The sequence below is a fragment of the Macaca thibetana genome, chromosome 3 (genome assembly GCF_024542745.1).
Source record: "Macaca thibetana thibetana isolate TM-01 chromosome 3, ASM2454274v1, whole genome shotgun sequence".
Classification (NCBI taxonomy): Eukaryota; Metazoa; Chordata; class Mammalia; order Primates; family Cercopithecidae; genus Macaca; species Macaca thibetana.
This window is the reverse complement of record NC_065580.1, coordinates 25861471-25885170: the sequence shown is the minus strand read 5'-3', so window position 1 is coordinate 25885170 and position 23700 is coordinate 25861471. Positions and strand designations below refer to the sequence as shown.

Sequence of the window (23700 nt, the reverse complement as noted above, 5' to 3'; positions counted from 1 at the left end):
CACATAATAAATTGTTATAACCATAGCCTTTAACATCTTACAAAGTACTTGTATATCCTTTTCTCATTGAAGCCTACCTGCAGTGCTAGGTTGAGATTATTTTTATTTACCATTGAGAAAAACTGCGGCCATGTGGCTTACCCAGTTTAAACAAACCTTGTTTCTAAGGTAAATATCACAGATATAGCAGGTCCCCTGTTCTGTGACACATGACAAAAAGAGACAAATAAAACATGTTTTTCCTTCTCTTTTACTTCATGTTTTCACTACCTCCCTAACTCCATCTGGTCCAGGTTGAGGTGAGCTGACAGTCTTCATTTACTTTCTGCTTGTTTTCAGAAGACTCTTGAACAAAATTAAACCTTAGGGGCAGGATAAGAAAATTGGGAGAAGGAGACAGGTTCATTGGAAGACATAAACCATGAAGATGATTGCCAATATGGGGACAGACAAGGTTAACTAGAAATCTGTTTGGCTATAAAGCAGGAAAGATAGAGCTAGTAGAGGAAGATCAGAAAAAAGGCAGGAATCAGGAAAACGCCCAAATTTTCAGACCATGATTTCACCTTTTCATAGCATCTTAGGAGGAAATGAACAGAAACCCTGTTTCAGTATGTTAGACTGTGTAAACTAGATGAGCCACATGTATTCTCTGGGCCTGTTTCTCTCTCTCCTACACACACACACACACACACACACACACACACGTTAGGAAGGCCAAATAAAATACCAGATACCCAGTTAAATATGGATATCATACTAAAAGATAAATGCTTTTTTAGTCTAAGTATGCCCCAGTTTCATATGAAATATATGAAACATACTAAAAAATTGGCTTCTTTATCTGAAATTCAAGTTAATTTGGTGCCATGTATTTTTATTTACTAGATCTGGCAACCGAAACCTAATGAAACTTGAGGTCAACTTGCTGTCACTGAATGGAGCTGAGGAAATCACTACTGCCCCCTGTTGGACTCTGTTGGAACAGTCATTTTCTTGTTTTGAGACATGCATATTAGTTGCAAATAATTCTTGATTTCTGTCTGTAGCTACTCAAAGTTTGTGCTTAAGTGCACTTTCCACTCTGTAGATGCTGAAACAAGTTTTTCAAGTAGGTCTATTTTGAAATTTGTTCTCTCCTTCCCCAAATTCCAGAGATGCTCAACCCCTTCCACTATCACCAAGATAACTTCCTTTGCCAGACTAGCAAACATGTCCAGTTCAATCATAAATTGAACTGAATGTCGGCCTCCCATGGATGCATTACACATTACATATACCATTAATGTGTACATATTACACATTACTTCCTATGCCAAAGTAACAAACATGTCCAGTTAATGATAAATTGAACTTAATGTTGACCTCCTATGGACACATTACAAAGACATAATCATCTATGTCATAATTTTCCCTACAAATCCTACTCATTGGATATGAGATCTATTACAAACATTTTGTAGAACCTCCCTTCCTGGGAGTTGGTTAACTTGAGAGAGGCCATCTCAGAAGGATCAAATTCAGATGTATCAAATGGCAGGGGGGAAGAAACAGGTGACTCCTCAGACTCCATCAATTACGTTTTTATTTGTTATATCTCATTCTCCACTTTGCTAGGGAGAACATATGAAACTGGATTTGCAAAGGTGGTGAACCATCTCTTCCAAACAGTGTCGAGCGATACTCGCATCCCTGCATCTGACCGTGAACCTGACCCTTTTTATAGCCCCCACAGTAAAAGCCAAAAGAAAGTAAGATTGCTTTGTGTGCCCTTGAGGTGGTTTTGGTGCACAGAAACCATTCAGCAGTCTAAATATTCCTATTGAATGTATTAAATGTTAACTATGAAAATATAAATCTCATTGTAAGTCTTTTCTTGAGGTGAAATTCACTTAAGATTAGGCATTTTAAAGTGGACAATGCAGTGGCGTTTAGTTCCAAACATTTCCATTGCTCCAAAGTAAACTCCCTTCTCGTTAAACAATCATTCCCCATTCCCACCTTCCTCCTCAACCTCGTCAATCACTAACCTGTTTGCTATCTCTATAAATTTGCCTATTCAGATATTTCACATAAATTGAATCATATGCTATGTGGCCTTTTGTGTCCAGCTTCTTTCATGTACCATAATATTTTGGAGGTTCATCCACATTGTAGCATGAATCAGTACTTCATTTCTTTTATGGCTGAATGATATTTTCCTTAAGTTTTTTAGTTCAGCTTACAAATCTTATTATTCTATTTCATGGAATTAGCAAATTTTGAATGATAGCTTTTATTGACTGATTAATATTTAGTCCATTGACACAGTTAATTAAAGCCCTTTAAAATTTCAAATAGTATATATACATTTAACATGTTCAATTTTCTTTAATAGACTTTTTAATTGAAGTATAACAGACATATAGGAAAGTACACAATTCCTCAGTGTGCAGTTGCATGAATTTTCACAAAATGAACATGCCTATATAGCTACCAACCAGACCAAGTGGAAGAACATGACCAGCATTGCAGAGAGTCCCCGTGGCCCTTTGTATTTTCCTGTGAAAGAACCATCTTTAAGTCCTGAATCTGTATGCTTTTCTGTGGAAGAAATACTTACCTACCAAATGTTCTACAAATTATTTGCTAGCCGCTTGTCTACCTTAACAGAAATGGCTGCAGGCTGCCAAAGACATGATTCAGAAAGAAGCTCCCTGTTGGTCTTGTGGCTTTGGCATCCTCTAACACCCCCTCAGAACCCTCTGCCCACAGATCCGTCCCTTTGTGCTGAGTACGTGGCACACATTGCCCTTTAGTGTGCAGGAATTGGAAATAGAAGAGAATGACACTATCTCAATTATAACTCAGTTTATGCTGAAGATCCACTGCTAGTTGCTGTATATACATTTCCTACAGTTTTATGGGCAATTAATCCTTTTTTTTTGAGATGGAGTTTCGCTCTTGTTGCCCAGGCTTGAATGCAATGGCACAATCTCGGCTCACCGCAACCTCTGCCTCCCCGGGTTCAAGCGATTCTCCTGCCTCAGCCTCCAGAGTAGCTGGGATTACAGGCATGTGCCACCACGTCTGGGTAATTTTGTATTTTTATTAGAGACAGGGTTTCTCCATGTTGGTCAGGCTGGTCTCAAACTCCCGACCTCAGGTGATCTACCTGCCTTGGCTTCCCAAAGAATCCTTTTTTATTTTATTAAAAAAACATTTTTTTTTTGAGACAGAGTTTTGCCCTTGTTGTCCAGGCTGTAGTGCAATGGTGCAATCTTGGCTCACTGCAGCTTCCGCCTCCCAGGTTCAAGTGGTCCTCCTGCCTCAGCTGCCTGAGTAGCTGGGATTAGTGGCGCCTGTCACCATGCCTGGCTAATTTTTTGTATTTTTAGTAGAGATGGGGTTTCGCCATGTTGGCCAGGCTGTTCTTGAACTCCTGGCCTCAGGTGATCCGCCTTCCTTGATCTCCCAAAGTGCTGGGGTTACCAGCGTGAGCCACCTCGCTCGGCCTAATTAATCCTTTTGTTATGAAAATCCTTTAGGTATTTCCAGATGTAGACAGGGAAATTCAATGGACTTTAATGGCACATGCTGTCAAGGGTTCCTGTGGCCAGACCAGGATGCCTTGGGAAGAATTATGTCTAGCCAGAACAGACTTTAATAGCATCAGCTAGATGAACAGAAAGCCCAGAGCTAAGGTGAATGCAGAAAGCAGTTAAGAGTTCTGGTGAGGAAAATAGTCGGGGACCATACAGTACAGAGCTTCAAAAGCTAGGGCAGGAATGTGTTGTGAGGCAAGCAGGAATCACTGGAGGTTTGTGAAGGGAAACCCATCAGGGGCGAATCACCGTCCTCTCCTATATCATTTTTCTGTTCAGAGGGGGCTTCTGCCATAAAGAGTAGGACTGATGAGTGAATTTTCACACATGTGACTTCTTGGGAGCGATGAATCTGTTCACACAGACCTTTTATCAGCTTCTATCCTTACCATGGAGATGACCACCTACTTGGCCTTGTACTTCTTGAGTGATGATGGGCATGTGATCCATAGCAACCATAATAATAGGTAACAGTATTTATAATGTGTCTGCCACTGTTCTAAGTAATTTTTAATCTTTTTTATCTTCACAGCAACCCTCAAAGTCAGTACTATCATTATCCCCATTTTACAAATGAAGAAACTGAAGCACAGAGAGGCCAAGTAGTTCACCCAATGTCACCACTAGACAGTAAGTGGCAGAAAAAGGATTCACAGCCAAGTGGCCTGACTCTAGAGGCTATATTCTTACCTTAATCTACTCTAGACTAATTCTCAACCTGAAGATATTTTATCTACATCAACGCTGCCTTAAATGCTCAATTGTTTTTGCACATCTGTATGCTGCTATTGCAAATGTGGGATGAGGTTTTGTTTTTTTTCTGTCCCTTCTCATCTGGGCCCTGGGCAATTGCTTAGAGGTAGGGCTGTCTTCTGCTCCTCCTCACCTGTGCTCCAGAGGACAAACATAGGGCAGCCTGCATCATTTCTTGCCCAGTTATTCAACACTCATTGATTGCCCATCTCAGGCAAAGCACTGAAAGGATTCAAGCTACACATGACATAATCCTTGGCCTGGAGGCTCTTACACCTCATCTGGATCCAGGGGCATTTACAGGAGAAGAAGATGGACAGGCCAGGAGATCATTAAAAACATGAATACTTGGCAAGGCAAGGTGGCTCACATCTGTAATCCCAGCACTTTGGGAAGCCGAGGCGAGTGGATCACCTGAGGTTAGGAGTTTGAGACCATCCTGACCAACATGAAGAAATCCCATCTCTAAAAAATTAGCCTGGCATGGTGGCGCATGCCTGTAATCCCTGCTACTTGGGAGGCTGAGGCAGGAGAATCACTTGAACCTGGGAGGCAGAGGTTGCAGTGAGCCGAGATCATGCCATTGCACTCCAGCCTGAGCAATGAGAGCGAAACTCCATCTCAAAAACAACAAAAACAAAAACAAAAACAAAAAAAGGAATACTCACCTCCAGCCCTGTTTGGCTACATGCTTTATTTCTCTTACTCAATCTCTGAATCACTGGGGTGCTATGGAAAAGCGACCACCTTCATGCATCTCCTTTTCTACCTAAAAAATGTAGCTTCCTTGATTGATTTTTTTGACATAGAATATTGGATGGTTTGTTAGAGTGAAAGTGGTTTAAGATCTAAGGCAAAATAACAAAGTGTTATTATCTGAGTACATAGCACACACTGCCCTTTCAAAACTATTGCCTGTAGACTTACTGCACAGAGCAAAGCCCTCTGGGAACAAGCACTTACAACGAAAAATGGTTTATTATCATAATGGAGTATTCAATTACTTGCTCTGATGAGAGTTGGAGGGGTTTCTAAATTCATTGTATTAATTTAGAGTTTGGGGGAGGGAAATAATTAAAAATGTAGGCCACCTATGGGTGCTACATAATGTGCATGATATAGTGTTGTTATAATGGGAATGTGATACATTTTATTTAGACAGTCTCTAGCTACAAAGGGTATATTAGGTATTTTGCAGTGGGGCTCAGAAGCCTAAAACAAACAAGATTAAAATCAGCAATAAAGCAGATCGAGAGAAGCCAGTGAAATTCAGCAATAAATTTGATGCAAAGCCAGTGTGATATGCCAAAGGCCTTTTAGAATTTGCTGCCGGCTGATGATTATGTTTTCTTAGTTTAGTGATATGGGAGGTTATAGAAGGTAGGGTTGATGACTGTGAAGGAGAGGTCAGCCAGGGAGCACTTCCTATTGTAGGAAGAACAATTCCGACTTGGTGGAGGAGAATAGAATATTCATGGCCTAAAGGTTTTTGTGAAAACTGTGCGTGTGTGTGTGTGTGTGTGTGTGTGTGTGTGTGTGTCTCCACAGTCACTCATTCCTGTGTGATTCATAAGTCTTATAGTCAGGAAATCCTTTCCCCATAACCCCATATCATTTTGTGGGATTTCCCACTCATGTTCTCTTTTGTTTCTTCCAGTCCCATGCGCAGCCTTCAATCTTTTAAAACCTCCAGACTCCTGTAACAATTACTCCTGGTATTCCTCATGTTAATATAGCACAGCATACTAGACAGAAATAAGGCCCAGGAGAGGACAATGCAGACTTAACAGTCATATGGGATTCACTGGGTCCAATCTCAGTGTAATAACACTTAGCAAAATTTATCTCAGAATTCTATGAAAATGGCAGCAAAGATTTGCTGAGAAAGACTGCATGTACTGTCTATTTTTCTCCAGGCACTTACATTAAACATACCCTAAAGTATATCTTCTAATGCCCTGGCAAAAACCCTTAACCCATGTGTTGACGAGAATGGTTCTGGTCTAGCTTGTGCCCTCCTTTATGTGTTCCATGTCGTTCTTGCTGCAAATGTAGACGCATTTGCCTGTCAAAGCATCAGTTCAAAGGACTGAATATTATGTATTTTCTTTTTCTTTCCTTTTCTTTTCTTTTCTTTTTTTTTTTAGAGACAGAGTCTTGCTCTGTTGCCCAGGCTGGAGTGCAGTGGCACCATCTCAGCTCCCTGCAGCCGGTTCAAGCAGTGAACTTCAGCCTCCTAAGTAGCTGGGACTACAGGCACATGCTACCATGCCCGGCTAATTTTTGTACTTTTAGTAGAGATGGGGTTTTGCCATGTTGGCCAGGCTGGTCTCAGACTCCTGACTTCAAGTGATCTGTCCGCCTTGGCTTCCCAAAGTGCTGGGATTATAGGCATGAGCCACCACGCCCAGCCATATTATGTATTTTCTGTGGGAGATTTGCCTATGTGCTATGGATTCTAAGAATTATTTGCTAGTTGCCTGTTCTACTTGTTAATGTAAATGGGTGCTTGGTGAGAAAGAAAGCTCCCCTCTCAGGGTCCTCAGAGCATGCTGCATCCTTGGTCTCTTCAGTCTCTGTTCTTGCTTTGGCACAATGCGTGTTTCCTGTGTGGTGAAATCCCAGGGCTGGTTGATCCTCTTTAGTGGGAAGTATTGCTCCCTGCCTGGCAGCTACACTAAAAGGTTGTACTTTGAGCTACACCATGGCAATTTCTGGGTAACAGCATTAAGTATTCTCTTCCCTTCTATGCCAGTGACTCTAGGTGTTATTGTTTAAACACTTCATATCTAAAACTGCATAGTAACATCAGATTATAATCATGTACAGTGCAGTTATTTGTTCCCACCTTGCTGGTATGTTTCTACAGGGTGGACACGACTTTCACATTTTCTTAATTTTTCTCCATGTCTGGCTCATTGCCATATATATATATATATATATATATATGCCATATATATATCCATATACGTGTGTGTGTGTGTGTGTATATAGAGAGAGAGAGAGAGGGAGGGAGGGAGAGAGAGAGAGCAATGAGATAGACATGGAGAAAAAAGTATATTTATTGAATAGCTTATATAAATAATATATATATAAAGAATATTTATTGGGCATTTTCTATATATATACACCATTTATACTTTTTCATTTTCTCATGTTTTCACAAAGTTTTGAGACATAATTGTACACCTTTATGGGGTTACAGAGTGTTATTTCACTACATGTATACAATGTGTAAATGCTATTTCGATACTTGTATACAGAGTGTTATTTCCATACGTGTATACAATGTGTAATGATGAGATCAGGGTAACTAGCATACCCATCACATCGAACATTGACTATTTCTTTGTGTTTGGAACATTCAAAATTCTCTCCTTTAGCTATTTGAAAATATACAATAGGCCAGGTGCAGTGGCTCACATTTGAAATCCCAGAATTTTGGGAGGTTGAGGTGGGAGGATCACTTGAAGCTGGAATTCAAGATCAGCCTGGGCAACATAGCGAGATCTCATCTCTACAAAAATTAGAAGACATTAGCTGGGTGTGGTGGCATGTGGCTGTAGACCCAACTACTCAGGAGGCTGAGGTGGGAGGATTGCTTGAACCCTGGAAGTTGAGGCTGCAGTGAGCCATGATTGTGCCACTGTACTCCAGCGTGGGTGACAGTTGGGTGACAGACCAAGACCCTGTCTCAAAAAAAAAAAAAAAAAAAAAAAAAATTAGCCAGGCATTGGTGGTACATGCCTGTAGTCCCAGCTACTCAGGAGGCTGAGGTGGAAGGATTGCTTGAGCCCAGGAGTTCCAAGCTTCAGTGAACTATGATCCTATCACTGCATTCCAGCCTGTAAAACAGAATGAGACTCTGTCTCTTAAAAAACGTAACAAAAACTAAGAAATAAATTAATAACTATAATCACTCTGTAGTGCTATAGAACACTGTAAGTCATTCCTCCTATCTAGCTTTAATTATGTCTCTGTTAACCAACCTTTCCCTATCCACCTCTCCCTGCTCCCCTTCCCAGACTCTAGCAACCACGGTTCTACTCTCCACTTCTATGAGCTCAACTTTCTTAGCTTCCACATATGAGTGAGAACATGGGGTATTTATCTTTCTGTGCCTCACTTATTTCATTCACTTAACATAATGTCCTCCAGGTTAATCCATCACCATCTTATTATGAAAATGCTCAAAGCTACGTACAGAAAAGTTGGAAGAGTAGAACAGAGAAAACTTGTATACATTTACCTAGACTTACCAGTTGTTAATATTTGGCCACATTTGCTTTGTCTGTTCATATATACCTTAGTTTTTTTCTAAAATATTTGAAAATAAGCTGCAGAAAACATGACATTTCATTTGCAAATATTTCAACACACATTTCCTAAAGATAAAAAAAAAGACATATAACTACAATATTGTAATGACACATAAGAAAAAAATACAGTTCATATTTTAAATTCCATAATAACTAAGGAGGCTGGTAAGAGGATTGCTTCAGGGCTGGGCGTGGTGGCTCATGCCTGTAATCCCAGCACTTTGGGAGGCTGAGGCGGGCGGATCATGAGGTCAGGAGACCGAGACCATGCTGGCTAACAAGGTGAAACCCTGTCTCCACCAAAAATACAAAAACTTAGCCAGGTGTGGTGGCAGGCACCTGTATCCCAGCTACTCGGGAGGCTGAGGCAGGAGAATGGCGTGAACCCAGGAGGCAGAGCTTGCAGTGAGCCGAGATCACGCCACTGCACTCCAGCCTCGGCAACAGAGTAAGACTCTGTCCCCCATACGCAAAAAAAAAAAAAAAAAAAAAAAAAAAAGAGGATTGCTTCAGGCCAGGAGTTTGAGACTAGCCTGGGCAATGTAGTGAGACCTTGTCTCAAAAAAAAAAAAAAAAAAAAAAAAAAAAAATTCCATAGTCATTTCAAACATTTTAAAGAGTTGTTGTTATTATTGCTTTTATAAAAATATAGGACTTTATAAATATTCATGAATTGCATGCTGCCAATTATTATTTCTAAATTCAGACAAATTGTTTTCATCCAGGAATGTGTGCTATCTTGTAAGATCTTCTAATATTTCAGGATAAGCTAGAAAAGCAGTTTTTCATGTTAAGTCCCTTTGAACAAATGTGGAAGAGTCATTCATTTACTGTTTCTGTCCCACAGTTCTTCCTGGTAGAATCTGAGATGAATATTGCTACCTACAAAGATGATAGAGGGACTAGGAATAATAAGTATAGAACATACAGAACAGGATGTAGTCAACATATCAGACACTTGTTACTGGGAATAGCTAGGATTAGAGCAAGGCTGACATTCTGGTGATATGCACTTATATAATTGCATGATTGTTAATGTCAAAATGCTATTTACTATTGGCACACTATGGCATCAAGGCCTTAATTCCTGGCACCCCAGATGACCTCCAGGACCACGACTGAGATGTCTGTTCTAATTGGTCAGTATCTGTGTCATACTCTTAATTTAAAAAATATCCCTCCGGGATGAAAAACAATGAAAACCTTGAATAGACACATTCATGAGTACTCTGCCTATTTCAGTCCTCCTGTCTATTAACAGGGATTATGGTTTTTAAAAATGGTTTTAGAATTTATGTTTTACCAAGTCACTCATAGATTTAGGATTAAACAGTTTTTACTACTTAAGGTCTTCCTGTTACTCTTACAATTTTCTGCATTTTCCTTTTCATTACACTCCTATGAATCATATATAAAAATTTCAAACATATCTATGTATAAATATCATATTTCCCCAAGGTAGAGCACATTTTCTACATGTTTACTCCAGCCAAAGAACCCAGCATTCGGTGTTCAAATAAAAACCATATTTATTATTTTATAAATGTTGGCACTGAACAGATAACAGGTGGTAGTGACTGTTTCTTAAGAATTGTGTGCATATCCGAGCATTTATTTACTTAATATTTTTGAAATTAAGCGTAAAAATTTCATAAACCTGTAAAGCTAAACAAATGTCATCTATTTTGCATTTACTCAGTACATACAAGTATTTACAGAAGTGGTGTTTCTGAGCGGCTATTTACATAATCAAAGAATTTGATGAGATTTGGAGCAATAATTTCATTAAAGTTTAAAAAGTTTTAGAATGTGTAAAAGTGACTGAATGGTTATGTATGAATTCTGGGAACCTGCATCAGAAATGCCAATGAAACTGGAAGAGGTTTTTTTTTTTTTTTGAAACTGACATTGGACATAGAATGCTGAAGAAAGAGAATGACTGGAAATGCAAAGAGTGGTTCATCACCTTAGACCACAGATGTGAGCCCTGTGCAATTCACAATATTAAGTGCCAAAAGGAAAACACCTTAAGTAAAAGCAAGAATACTGAAACTATAAGGATCTGTCAGAACAATGCATGTTATACTGTATAAATCTTGTTGTAGTAATTTATCTATTTTTTGAGCAAATACTAATTTATATGTTTCAAAATGGAAGAAAATGCACCCCTGGCTGGGCAGAGTGGCTCATGCCTGTAATCCCAGCACTTAGGGATGCCCAGGCTAGCGGATCACCTGAGGTTGGGAGTTTGAGACCGGCCTGACCAACAGGAGAAACCCTGTCTCTACTAAAAATGCAAAATTAGCCGGGCGTGCTAGCACATCCCTGTAGTCCCAGCTACTCGGGAGGTTGAGCCAGGAGAATCGCTTGAACCCAGAAGGCGGAGGTTGCCGTGAGCCGAGATTGTGCCATTGCACTCCAGCCTGGGCAACAAGAGTGAAACTCCGTCTCAAAAAAAAAAAAAAAAAAGAAAATGCACCCCTATCCCTCAGCCATGTGTTTTCTCCCAAGAGACAACCAAGATGATCATGTTATCTATTTCTTATATTCTTATAAGAATATATGATTCATATAATGTATATACATATGTATAATCAGAATATATATTCAGTGTATATATTCACATTCAGAAAAGTGAACAATACATATGGCAATATATTGTTGTCAATTTCAGAAAAGTTAGTAAAATATGACCACCATAAAGCACAAAATATAAAATACAAAAATAAATAAAGTTAGTATCTATGTAATCAGCACCTAATCAAGAAAGAAAACACTACCAGCACTCCCCAATTTCTACCCTGTCTCTCCTACCTGGAAGGTAACCATTATGTTGATATATAACAATATATTTTGCCTGTTTTTGAATTTTATATAGATGAAATTATACAGTACACATTATTTTTGTTTATTTGTTCATTCCATTTTATTTTATTTTATTTTTTTTATTTTTGAGACACTGACATGTTCTGTCACCCAGGCTGGAGTGCTATAGTGTGAACACAGCTCACTGCAGCCTTAACCTTCTGGGCTCAAGCTATCCTCCCACCTCAGCCTCCCAAGTAGCTAGGACCACAGGCAAATGCCACCATACCTGGCTAATTTTTAAAAGAAGTTTTTTGTAGAAACAGGATCTTGCTGTGTTGCCCAGGCTGGTCTCAAACTCCTGGGCTCAAGTAATCCTTCCACCTCAACCTCCCTAAGTGTTGGGACTATAGGTGTGAGCCACCATGCCCGATCTCATTTTATATTTTCAAGATTCATTCATGTTGTTTTGTGTAACAAAAGTTGGTTTCTTGTTCATTGCTCTAGTATTTTCTATTGTATGACTGTGGAACTGTTTATGCATTCTACTGTTTTGGCGCATTTCTCTTGCAATGCTCAGCAATACTGCAAATATCTTTTTTTTTTTTTTTGAGATGGAATCTCACTCAGTTTCCCAGGCTGGTGTGCAGTGGCACACTATCTCAGCTCACTGCAGCCTCCACCTCCTGGGTTCAAGTGATTCTTGTGCCTCAGCCTCCCGAGTAGCTGGGATTACAGTCACGTGCCACCATGCCTGGCTAAGGTTGGTATTTTTAGTAGAGACGAGTTTTTGCCATGTTACCCAGGCTGGTCTTCAACTTCTGCCCTCAAGTGATCTGCCTGCCTCGGCCTCCCAAAGTCCTGGGATTACAGGTGTGCACCATGACGCCCTGCCACAAATACATTTTTTATGTTCCTTCGTGTACATGTACCCATATATCTGGAGAAGAAGCATGCACACATACACACACACGTGTGTGTGTAAAACGTAAATAAGTTGTAATGTGTTATCACTCCCTCCACACACAATGGCTTTTCTTCACAAGGGCTTTTATTTTGTGAAGGACTAATAGAGGCAAGTGAGTTTTGGGGAGTTCATTAAATTATGGGGTAGCTGTTTTTCAACTATAAGGTAAACCAACTCACCTTGATAATCTCTGTTCAATGGATGTTCATTTTAGTACTCTTCACACGATTTTTAAATAGCACAAAATACTCAAATGCCCAGAAGTAGGAGGTTGATAAAATAATCACATAACTGTTCAAACCTATATTTTTCAGCTATTTTTAAAAAAACAATTAGTAGTAGATTATGTAATGATACAGAAAACTGTTTATTATTTTAAATAAAGCAAGTAACAAGATAATATGTATTGGCATACACATAAATGAAATCTTCGAATACAAAATAAAATGTTAATAGTGGTTATATCTGAGTAGCAGGTAGTAGAATTATATGGGATTATTTCATTCATTTTGTTGCTCCATGTTATTTTTTTTCTATAATAAGTATTACTTTCATATTATTTTAAAAGTTACTCAGAAAAGTGGAGGTGTAGGCTCAATGATTTGTTGACTTAGACAGGGATGAACATCTGGAGAATTTGTGGTGCTATACCCCATTCTGCCATGACTATTTTTAATTTTCCCTCTCTATATGACTCTCTAATGACTTTCTGGAATCTCACTTGATTTTTCTTTAATATCCTCTCATGTTCTCTCTCTCTGTCTCTCTCTCTGTCTCTCTCTCTCTCTTTCTCTCTCTCTCTCTCTCCTCTTTGTTCCTTGTCTGTTCTGGGTACTAAGGGAACTAGGGAACTTTGTTGAGTAGCCATTGCTATAGGAGATATCCTGCATACTATGAGTCCACCAATTCATCCACCAATCCATGCAGAGCAGTTGAAATCATCTGCTAACTGGATTTCCCCTGTGATACCTCCCTAACCTCTGGATATCTATGGGACATTTGTTATAATAAATAAAATGATCTCTGTGGATGGCTGATAATCCTCTCCAAGGAGTCAAACAGGAATAGTGGTCATGCTGTTGAAGCTAGTGCCTGTTGCAATGTGAACTGTGATTTTAACATAATTGAACTTCTTAATGTCTGGTACAACCTTGTTGGGTGTTTTGTTTTGTTTTTGTATCACTGATGAATCAATGAAGGACCAAAATAGGCATCAAATAAATATTAAGAGGCAGGCAGATCACGATGTCAGGGGTTCGAGACCAGCCTGGCCCACATGGTGAAACCCCCGTCTCTAGTAAAAGTATAAAAATTAGCCGGGCCTGGTGGCATGTGCCTACAATCCCAGCTAATCAGGAGGCTGACGCAGGAGAATTGCTTGAACCTGGGAGGCGGAGGTTGCAGTGCGCCTAAATCACACCACTGCCCTCTAGCCTGGGTGACAGAGCAAGACTCCATTTCGAAAAAGAAAAATAAATAAACAAAAATAAATAAATAAATTTCAAAAGCTTTTGTATTTTGGATAGTGTTTCATCCCACACGAAATATCTATAAGTATTTTTACAGAATAAGTACATGGATTTTTGTATCATCTACAGTTTTATTCATATATGGGAAAAACGTAAACATAACGTGATTTTACTCCAGAGAGTATGAGAAATTTTAGATATGAAATTATGTTGCTGATTCTGTTTTAATATTCCTCCCAGTTTTATGTATTAAAATAAGTTTACGAGCTATAAATCAGTCAAAAATGGTTTCTATTTTTGTTATTGTTCCCAAAAGACAACTTAAGTTTGCATTAATTCATCTAAACAGTGAAGTTTTAAAAAAATATATAAAGGAAATACTGTGTTTAAGTCACTTATCATTAGTTTGACAACTGTGATGACTTTTACCAGCCTCTATGGTGTAATTTTCCTTAAAATGAAGTGTTTCTTTCTTTTTTTTTTTTTTTTTTGAGACTGAGTCTTCCGCTGTCGCCCAGGCTGGAGTGCAGTGGCGCAATCTCGGCTCACTGCAAGCTCCGCCTCCCAGGTTCAAGTGATTCTCCTGCCTCAGCCTCCTGAGTAGCTGGGACCACAGGCACCCACCACCATGCCTGGCTAATTTTTGTATTTTTAGTAGAAATGGGGTTCCACTCTATTGGCCAGGCTGGTCTTGAACTCCTGACCTTGTAATCTGCCCGCTTCGGCCCCCCCCGCCAAAGTGCTGGGATTACAGGCATGAGCCACTGCGCCTGGGCTAAAATGAAGTATTTTTGAAAGGTTCAGTCTTGGCCCCGTTAGATATTAAAGTAGGATAGAGGATGTTACAATTCGACAAACACTGAGAGCCCTGCTCCATTGAAAGCATTGAGAGTATGAAAATGAATACAACAATGATTTTGTGTTCAAGTTTACAATGAACTCGACTAAAGGGAACAAACACATCCTCTGTAACAGTCATGTTATCTTTTTTTTTTTTTTAGACTGAGTCTCTCTCTGTCACACAAGTTGGAGTACAGTAGCACGATCTCGCCTCACTGCAACCTCCACCTCCTGGGTTCAAGCGATTCTCATGCCTCAGGTTCTCCAGTAGCTGGGATTACAGGTATGTACCATCACCCCTGGCTAATTTTTGTATTTTTGGTAGCGCCTGGGTTTTGCTATGTTGACCAGGCTGGTCTCAAACTCCTGACCTCAGATGATCCACTCGCTCTGGCCTCCCAAAGTGCTGGGATTACAGGCGTGAGCCACCACATCCAGCCAACAGTCATATTATGTTGTCATACCAGTACTAATCAAGAATTAAAAGAGTTACGGTATGTAAATGTGTGTGAATGCTTAGGTGAGCTACTGAACTTTGGCCTTGAAGAATAAACAAAGTTTTAACCTGATGAATTGAAAGAAACTTTTCTTAAAAAAGAACCCAATGCTGAGTGTCCTATGTACATATCTTATTTTCTCCAAGTCTCTCAACAACGCTGAAGATAGGCAGCTACATTTTAACAGATGTATGATCCGGGACTCAGAGACATTTTAGGTTGAGCAAAAGTATGTAGGAAGAAGGGAAATATAAGAATCCTGACCCACTTGGCACATGGTTAGAGACTGGGGTACAATGGCAGGAGTAATCAATAAAGAAGCTGAAAAGGTAGTTTGGAGCTGGTTCTCTAGTGAACAGTTTGTAAAACAATTATATGGGAAGTGGAGTCCTTGGAATTTTTTAAAGCTGGGCTATAAGGATCGGATTCATGCTTCACTATAATCAGGAAGAAGTGTGGTGGGTAGACTAGAATGAGAACCAATATCTTTTTTATATAAGAAAAAGGAGTAACAACTGAGAAACCATTGCAGTAGTTGATGGAAAAGAAGATGAGGCCTAGTCAAGGCAATGGGAGTGGGAATGTGGAGAAGAAGATGAATTTAAGAACCACTGGCAGGGTGTGGTGGATTACGCCTGTAATTCCAGCACTTTGGGAGGCTGAGGCGGGTGGATCACCTGAGGTCAGGAATTCGAGACCAGCCTGGCCAACATGGTGAAACACCATCTCTACTAAAAATACAAAATTAGTCGGGCGTGGTGGCCAACACCTGTAATCCCAGCTACTCAGGAGGCTGGGGCAGGAGAATTGCTTGAACCTGGGAGGTGAAGGTTGCAGTGAGCTGTGAGCCGACATCACACCACTACACTCCAGCCTGGGCAACAAGAGCAAAACCCAGTCTAAAAAAAAAAAAAAAAAAAAAGAACCACTGTGCAAGTCAAACTGATGGAACTTGGTGACTAATTGAAAGATGACTTAATGGTCAGGCGTGGTGGCTCATGCCTGTAATCCCAGCACTTTGGGAGGCTGAGGCAGGCAGATCACAAGGTCAGGAGATCGAGACCATCCTGGCTAACATGGTGAAACCCCGTCTGTACTAAAAATACAAAAAAATTAGCTGGGTGTGGTGGCGGGTGCCTGTAGTCCCAGCTACTCGGGAGGCTGAGGCAGGAGAATGGCATGAACCCGGGAGGTGGAGCTTGCAGTGAGCCGAGATACAGCCACTGCACTGCAGCCTGGGCGACAGAGCGAGACTCCGTCTCAAAAAAAAAAAAAGAAAGATGACTTAATGGATCCCAACTTGGGGACTCAAAAGATTTTTCTTTTTAAGTAGAGTTTATAACATGAAAGAAACCATTTGAAAGTATACAATTTGGTGACATTTAGTACATTCACAATAGTATGCAACCATCAACTCTATTTAGTTCCAGAACATTTTCACTTGTGCACTCCATGCATTCAGCGTTTATTAAATGATGGAATTGGGGAGAGAAACTGGGGGGCCATTGCAGTCTGAGCTCAACAGCGATCAGGCTTGCATCTCACAGAAACAAAAAACTTTCCTCTCTCAATGAAGCTGTCCTTTATTATGGAAAATAATATCCTTGACCAACTTCCTAAAACACTCAGAAACTCAAAGGCAACATGAAGATTAAATCACAATTCCCCCATTAGACAACATAGGCTGAACAAGGTATTGAGAATATGGACAAGAAAATTAACAGCTTATTGTAATCTACTTATAACATTTTCCTCCAAATAGAATATACTATGTGTATATGTTTAACTAAGCTTATATTTAATTCAATGTAATTGAAAAAGCTAACATACAATTTAATTCCTGAATAAAATAAAAGTTGCTTTTTATATGGCGACAGAGTCATTGACTTTTCCCTTCAGTTTATAATCTATATCCTATACCTTTATTTACTCAGCCTTGGCTAAAGCACATCTTTAATATCTTAGCTGAGCTGGCTTTTAAGCAGGCAATATTGATGGGGTCAGGGAAGTAGCCCCTTTCCAGGGTTCTGGCCACATAGCTGATATTATGAGACACTTCATTTTTTTGTTTGTTTGTTTTCAAATCTCCTGTGTCTGTGTTGGGTGTCCTGTAGACACCCAAGCATGGGCATTTTTTATGAATCTCAGGGAGCCACTCTGCTGCTGAGCTGGCCTCACGCACACGTTTCATTTATCCACAATAATAAGAATATCAATACCTTGGATTTATATAGAGCCATTCATCCGAAGAGGTCAAAGCATTTTAATTTAATTGGATGTTCCCGTGGCTTTAAGAGCCCCTAGGTATATTTACAAATGTAATATTAGGAAATGGTCTGCCCTGGTTTAGACAACATAAAACAAGACCTGCATATATACTGGTTTTAGCCGGGCATGGTGGCATGTGCCTGCAATCCCAGCTATTCAGGAGGCTGAGGCAGGAGAATCACTTGAACCTGGGAGGCGAAGGCTGCAGTGAGTTGAGATCACATCACTCCAGCCTGGGCAACAAGAGCAAAACTCAGTCTCAAAAAAATAAAATAAAACAAATTAATTAATTTGGGTGTGCTAATTTATTTATTACTTTATTGTATTTCCATTTTGTGATGAAAGTAGGCCATCGTTTTTGACACTTATCCAATTCTCCTTTAAAGGAAGTACTTTTGTGTATTTCTGTTTATAAAAAGCAACACCTGGAAACTTTTTTTTTTTTTTTGAGATGGAGTCTCCCTCTGTCACCCAGGCTGGAGTGCAGTGGCACAATCTTGGCTCACTGCAACCCCTGCCTCTCTGGTTTAAGCAGTTCTCCTGCCTCAGCCCCCAGAGCAGCTAGGATTACAGGAGCTTGCCAACATGCCTGGCTAGTTTTTATGTTTTTAGCAGAGACGAGGTTTCGCCATGTTGGCCAGGCTGGTCTTGAACTTCTAACCCCAGATGATCTGCCTGCCTCAGCCTCCCAAAGTGCTGGGATTACAGGCATAAGCCACCGTGCCAGTCCCGGAAACTTTGTAAAACACAGAAAAGTGTAAAAAAAAAAAAAAAAATTACCCATGTTATTGACGCTCAAAACAACTTTGCGATACCCCCAGAGATGTACTTTCAACCAAATTAGTACCATACTTTAGTAATAATAGCTGATATTTACCAAGTGCTGATAATGTATAACTCACATATTCTTACTAACATTCTCTACGTGACATACAGTGATCACCCACTTTACAGATAAGGAAACTGAGGCAGAGTAAAGTTAAGGAACTTGCCCTAGGTAATCTAGCCAGGAAGTGGAAAGCTGGGATTGAATCTAGGCCATCCTGCTACACAAACTGCATTCTTTTTTTTTTTTTTTTTAAAGGTTTGGTGAAAAACACATAATAAAATTTATGACTTTTGACTACTTTAAAGTTTATAATTCACTGACCTTTAATACATTCACAAGTTATGCAACCATCAACTGTAGTTCCAGAACATTTCATCACTCCAAAAGGAAACTCTGTATCCATTAAGCAGTCATTCCCCATTTCTTCCTGCCCTGCAGCCCTTGGCAACCACTGATCTGCTTTCTGTCTGTATGAATTTGCCTATTCTGGATATTTCAGATAAATGGGGTTATACACAATATGGCCTTTTGTGTCTGGCTTTTCTCAGTTAGCATGTTTTCAAGATTTATCAATATTGCAGCATGTATCAGTACTTTTTTCATTTTTATGTGTGAATAATATTACATTGTGTGGATATAGCACATTTTGTTTATACTACACTCATACAGTCATATTGTTGCAGTTCATCGATTGTTAAACATTTGGATTGCTTCCACCTTTAGGCTATTTTGAACGGTGTTTTTATGAATGTTTGTGTACAAGTTATTTTCTGAACACTTGTTTTCAATTCTCTTGTGTATATACCTATGAGTGGACTTGCTGGGTCATATGGTAACTTTGTGTTTAATTTTTTAAGGAACCACCAAATTGGTTTCCGCAATGGCTGAACCATTTCACATTCCCAAAAGAAATGTACAAGGGTTCCAGTTTCTCCACATACTTGCCAACATTTATTTTCCATTAAAAAAAATTATAAACAACCTAGTGGGTGTGAAGTGGTATCTCATTATGGTTTTGCATTTTCCTATAATGACTAATGATGTCGAGCATCTTTTTATGTGTTTTTTGGCCATTTGTGCATCTTCTTTGGAGAAATGTCTATTCACATCCATTGCCCAGGTTTTAATTTTTATTTCCTTTTGTGTTGAGTTGTAAGAGTTCTTTACACTGTCTAGACACAGGACTCTTATCAGATACTGTATGTGATTTGCTTTTATTGTCTCCCATCCTGTGCCTGTATTTTCACTTTCTTGTAGTGTACTTTGATGTATGAGGGTTTTTAATTTTAATAAAGCCCAATATATCTATTTTTTCTTTTGTTGCTTATGCTTTTGATGTCGTAGCTAAGAATCATGAAAATTTACCCTTATATTTTGTTCTAAGAGTTTTATCTCTTATATTTAGGTATTTGATCCACTTTTAGTTAATTTTTGCATATTGTATGAGGTAGGGTCCATCCTCAATTTTTTGCTTATGCTTATCCAGTTTTCAACACCATCTGTTGAGGAGAGTATTTTTTCCTTATTGAATGGTACTGTCACCCTTGTTGAAAATCAATTGACCGGTCGGGTGTGGTGGCTCACACCTGTAATCCCAGCACTTTGGGAGGCCGAGGTGGGCAGATCACCTGAGGTCAGGAGTTCAAGAACAGACTGGTCAACGTGGCAAAACCCCGTGTCTACTAAAAATACAAAAATTAGCTGGGTGTGGTGGTAGGCGCCTGTAATCTCAGCTACTTGGAAGGCTGAGGCACGAGAACTGCTTGAAAACCTGGGAGGCAGAGGTTACAGTGAGCTGAGATTGAGCCACTGTGCTCCAGCCTGGGTGACAGAAAGAGACTCTGTCTAAAAAAAAAAAAGAAAAAAAAAAAAATCAATTGATCATGGATGAATAGGCTTATTTCTGTATGGCTTATTCTATTTATCTATGTGTTTATTTTTAGGCAAGTACCATACTATTTTGATTACTGTGGATTTTTAGTAAGTTTTGAAATCAGGAAGTGTGAGACCTCCACATTGATTTTTTTTTTTCCCCCAAGATTGCTTTGGCTATTTGGGGCTCTTTTAATTTCCATATGAATTTCAGGATCAGTTTTTCTATTTCTGCACAAAAAGCCTAGTGAATTTTGACTGGAATTACATTGAATTTGTAGATAGCTTTGGGGAGTTTGGCCATCTCAACAATATTAAGTTTTTCAACCCATGAACAGGGATGTCTTTCCGTTTATTTGAGTCTTCTTTTATTTCTTGCAGCAATGTTTTGTAGCTTTCAGTGTAGTAGTCTTTCACTTCCATGGCTAAGTTTATTCGTAGGCATTTTATTCTTTTTGCTGGTATTGGAAATGGAATTGTTGTGTAAATTTCCTTTTTGGATTGTTTATTGCCAGTTTACAGAAATACCACTGATTTTCTGTTGCTGTTGAATTTGCATTCTGCAACTTTGTTGAGTATTTTATTAGCTCTAATAGTTTTTGTGTGTGTATTATCTAGGATATTCTATATATAAGATCATATCATCCAAAAGTAGATATTGTTTTATTTCTTCCTTTCCAATCTGGATGACTTATTCATGTTCTTGCCTCATTGCTCTGGCTAAAACTTGTTGAATAGAAGTGGCAAAAAATGGTTATCCTTTTTTTGTGTCTAATATTAGTGGGAAGGCTTTCAGTTTTTCATTGACTATGATGATTGCTGTGGGTTGTTCATAAGTACCCTTTATAGTCTATAAGAAGTTTCCTTTTATCCCTAGTTTTCTGAGTGTTTTTATTGTGAGAGTGTTTTGGATTTTGACAAAGCTTTTTTCTGCATCAGTTGAGATGATCACACTTTCTATCCTAGGTCCTGCATTCTTAACCAGTAGGCCCAACTGCCTCTCCCTTTCTCTATGAATTATTTAATTTTATAGTCCAGTTTTTGTACTTATACCATAAAAATCTTTTTTTTTTTTTTTTTTTTTTTTTTTGAGACAGAGTTTCCCTCTGTTGCCCAGGCTGCAGTGCAGTATGCACTGGAACGATCTTGGCTGACTGCAACCTCCACCTTCCAGGTTCAAGCAATTCTCCTGCCTCAGCCTCCCAAGCAGCTGGGATTACAGGCATGCACCACCATGGTCCGACTAACTTTTGTATTTTAGTAGAGACAGAGTATCACCATGTTGGCCAGGCTTGTCTTAAATTCCTGGCCTCAAGTGGTCTGCCTGGTTCGGCCTCTCAAAGTGTTGGGATTACAGGTGTGAGCCATCGCACTTGTCCCAAAAATCTTATTTTCTTTAAGAGCCATTAAAATTAAGATTCCCAGAAGCTATATGTTATTTACTCATTTGAATCTTACATAATTTATTTAATACTTCTGTGTTATTTCAAAAATGTCAGTACCCTATCTTTATTTCTTTAGGAACAAAGTCCCTAGAACTGGAATTATTGGGCCAAAGGTTATGAATACTTTTAAGTTATCATGTCATATATGTGTGTGTGTCATCTTCAACTAATTTTTAAAAATGTGAACTTCTACCAGCTCGATGTCTATTTATAAAAGTAGTTGATGCATTCTGAGTTTGCTGCTCCACAACTCCAGGACCTCTGAGTTAGTTTGCTTTCTATTCATTTAAGTTCTTCAATCTTTATTGTTACTGAGCAAGCCGCCTCCTTCCTTACTTTTAATTTTTATTATTCTTGTTCCTCAGTCTAACCACTTTCCACACACATTCTGGTCTTCTTTTGTTCACGTGGTCTTATGAATTAACGACTAAGCCAACGGAACCAACTGCAGGAAATACTAAAAGCTTACCGGTAAAAGTATTAACACAAATGTGTATTACTACTAACTATTTCATTTAGCTTGAAAAAAAGGAATCTGCAGTGTGGTCTGTTTGTTTTTCGCTTATACTGTCTTTTCTTCATCAATATTCATTAGTTTATTCCTGTGCATGTGTTTTTAGGGCTATCTGGAAATATAAGAACACTGGGGAAAATTGAACTCACACATAAACCTAATGTAGAAACATTAGTTTTACAGAACACTAAAGAAAAGCATTTCTGCTTGTATTCATTTTCGTATTTTATTGGATTTTTAAAAAAATCACTTGCGCTTAAGGCAAAAACTTCGCACATAGGCATCCAGCAGAGAACCCCTCTTTCATTTAAATGCACACCCTAACAAATTTTGGCATCATCGGATAAATTTGATTTAAAGCCTGACAAAATTCTAAAAGCAAGGAAGCCGAAAAAAGCTCGAAGTCAGAATAAAGATAAATGAAGACACTCATTACAAGACTCACGAAGTTGCAGCTGGTTTAGCTTTCCTGCGCGCCCAGGAGACGGAGAAGGAAAACTACGACTCCCAGAGTGCTTAGAGCGAACACACGCGTCGTTGACTCAAAACCTGTTCCGTTAGTCCCGCCTCCTCACTTCAGTGATTGGATTTTCCACTTCCGCGCCTCTGGAATTCTCCTCACCCATTGGTGGAGACTCCAGCTAGGTCAAATGCAGAATTTACGCACTCTTGGCTTCCTTGGAGCCTAGCGGCTCTCCCCGCGTCCAAGATGGCGGCAGAAGCAGCTGGTGGGAAATACAGAAGCACAGTCAGCAAAAGCAAAGACCCCTCGGGGCTGCTCATCTCTGTGATCAGGTGAGGGAGGCAGGAGGCAGGGTCTGGGGACTGGGGGCAGTGGCTTAACCTCCGCTTTGGAAGGGAGAAGGGTTAGCTGGGTCCCACCCTGCTCTCCCTTCCCTTTCCTCCTTGCCTCCCGCAGCCCCTCCCCAGGGCCCTAACCCCTCCCCAGGGCCCCAGCAATTCTCCCCCCACTTTTTTTTCTGGGGTTAGCTATAGAGAGAGGAGCCCCGCCTCAGTCTTTTCTTTAGGGGCAGCACCTTCTATTACAGCCTCGGGGCCCCAAAGCACGCTATTTGGGTTTGGTAGAGAAGACCAAATGAAGGTGTGTTTATTGATTCCTAAAATGCCTATTTATTGTTTGCCTGTAGCAGCACTCACTGAGAAAGGCGTCTTGTTTCCTGGACTTTGGGATGTAAGGCCTTGGAGTCCGGAGACTCCTGTGATGAGTTGCAGATTGTGTTTTCACACTCTGGATACTTTCAACCACCTGTGCGTGGCCACAGCCACAAATACAAGAATCTGCAGTGAGCTGGTAGGAGGACTGGGTTTGAAGGCACACATTGGTTTTCGATTTTTGCTCTGCCTTTTCCTGCCTTCCCATTCTGGTCCATTCCTTAAAAAAACAAAACCAAACCAATTTCAGATTATCTTCCATGCACTCCCGCTCTGCACCTCCCAGAAGATTAGGGTGTGGGTGGACTGGGAGTGGTGGACCTTTTACGAGCTTTTTTAAAAAAAGTGAAATATATTGAGGATGG

General features: G+C 39.7%; 2 protein-coding genes across 5 annotated transcripts in view; one reads left to right on the top strand and one right to left on the bottom strand.

The window, feature by feature from the left end:
* Nucleotides 1-23700, bottom strand: part of CHCHD3 (coiled-coil-helix-coiled-coil-helix domain containing 3) — a 1241194-nt gene that overhangs the window by 449564 nt on the left and 767930 nt on the right. The window lies entirely within an intron of this gene.
* Nucleotides 22821-23700, top strand: part of EXOC4 (exocyst complex component 4) — an 816109-nt gene continuing 815229 nt past the window's right edge. For 3 of the 4 annotated variants that reach the window (XR_007723890.1, XM_050782435.1, XM_050782437.1), the window contains exon 1: nucleotides 22821-22957. Coding sequence is in view for 2 of the 4 variants with exons in the window: in XM_050782435.1 (XP_050638392.1) it covers nucleotides 22872-22957 (86 nt within the window). In the remaining 2 variants the exon portion in view is untranslated. Of the gene's footprint in view, nucleotides 22958-23173; nucleotides 23475-23700 lie in introns of those variants that run through there. The other variant, XM_050782436.1, reaches the window with a different exon arrangement.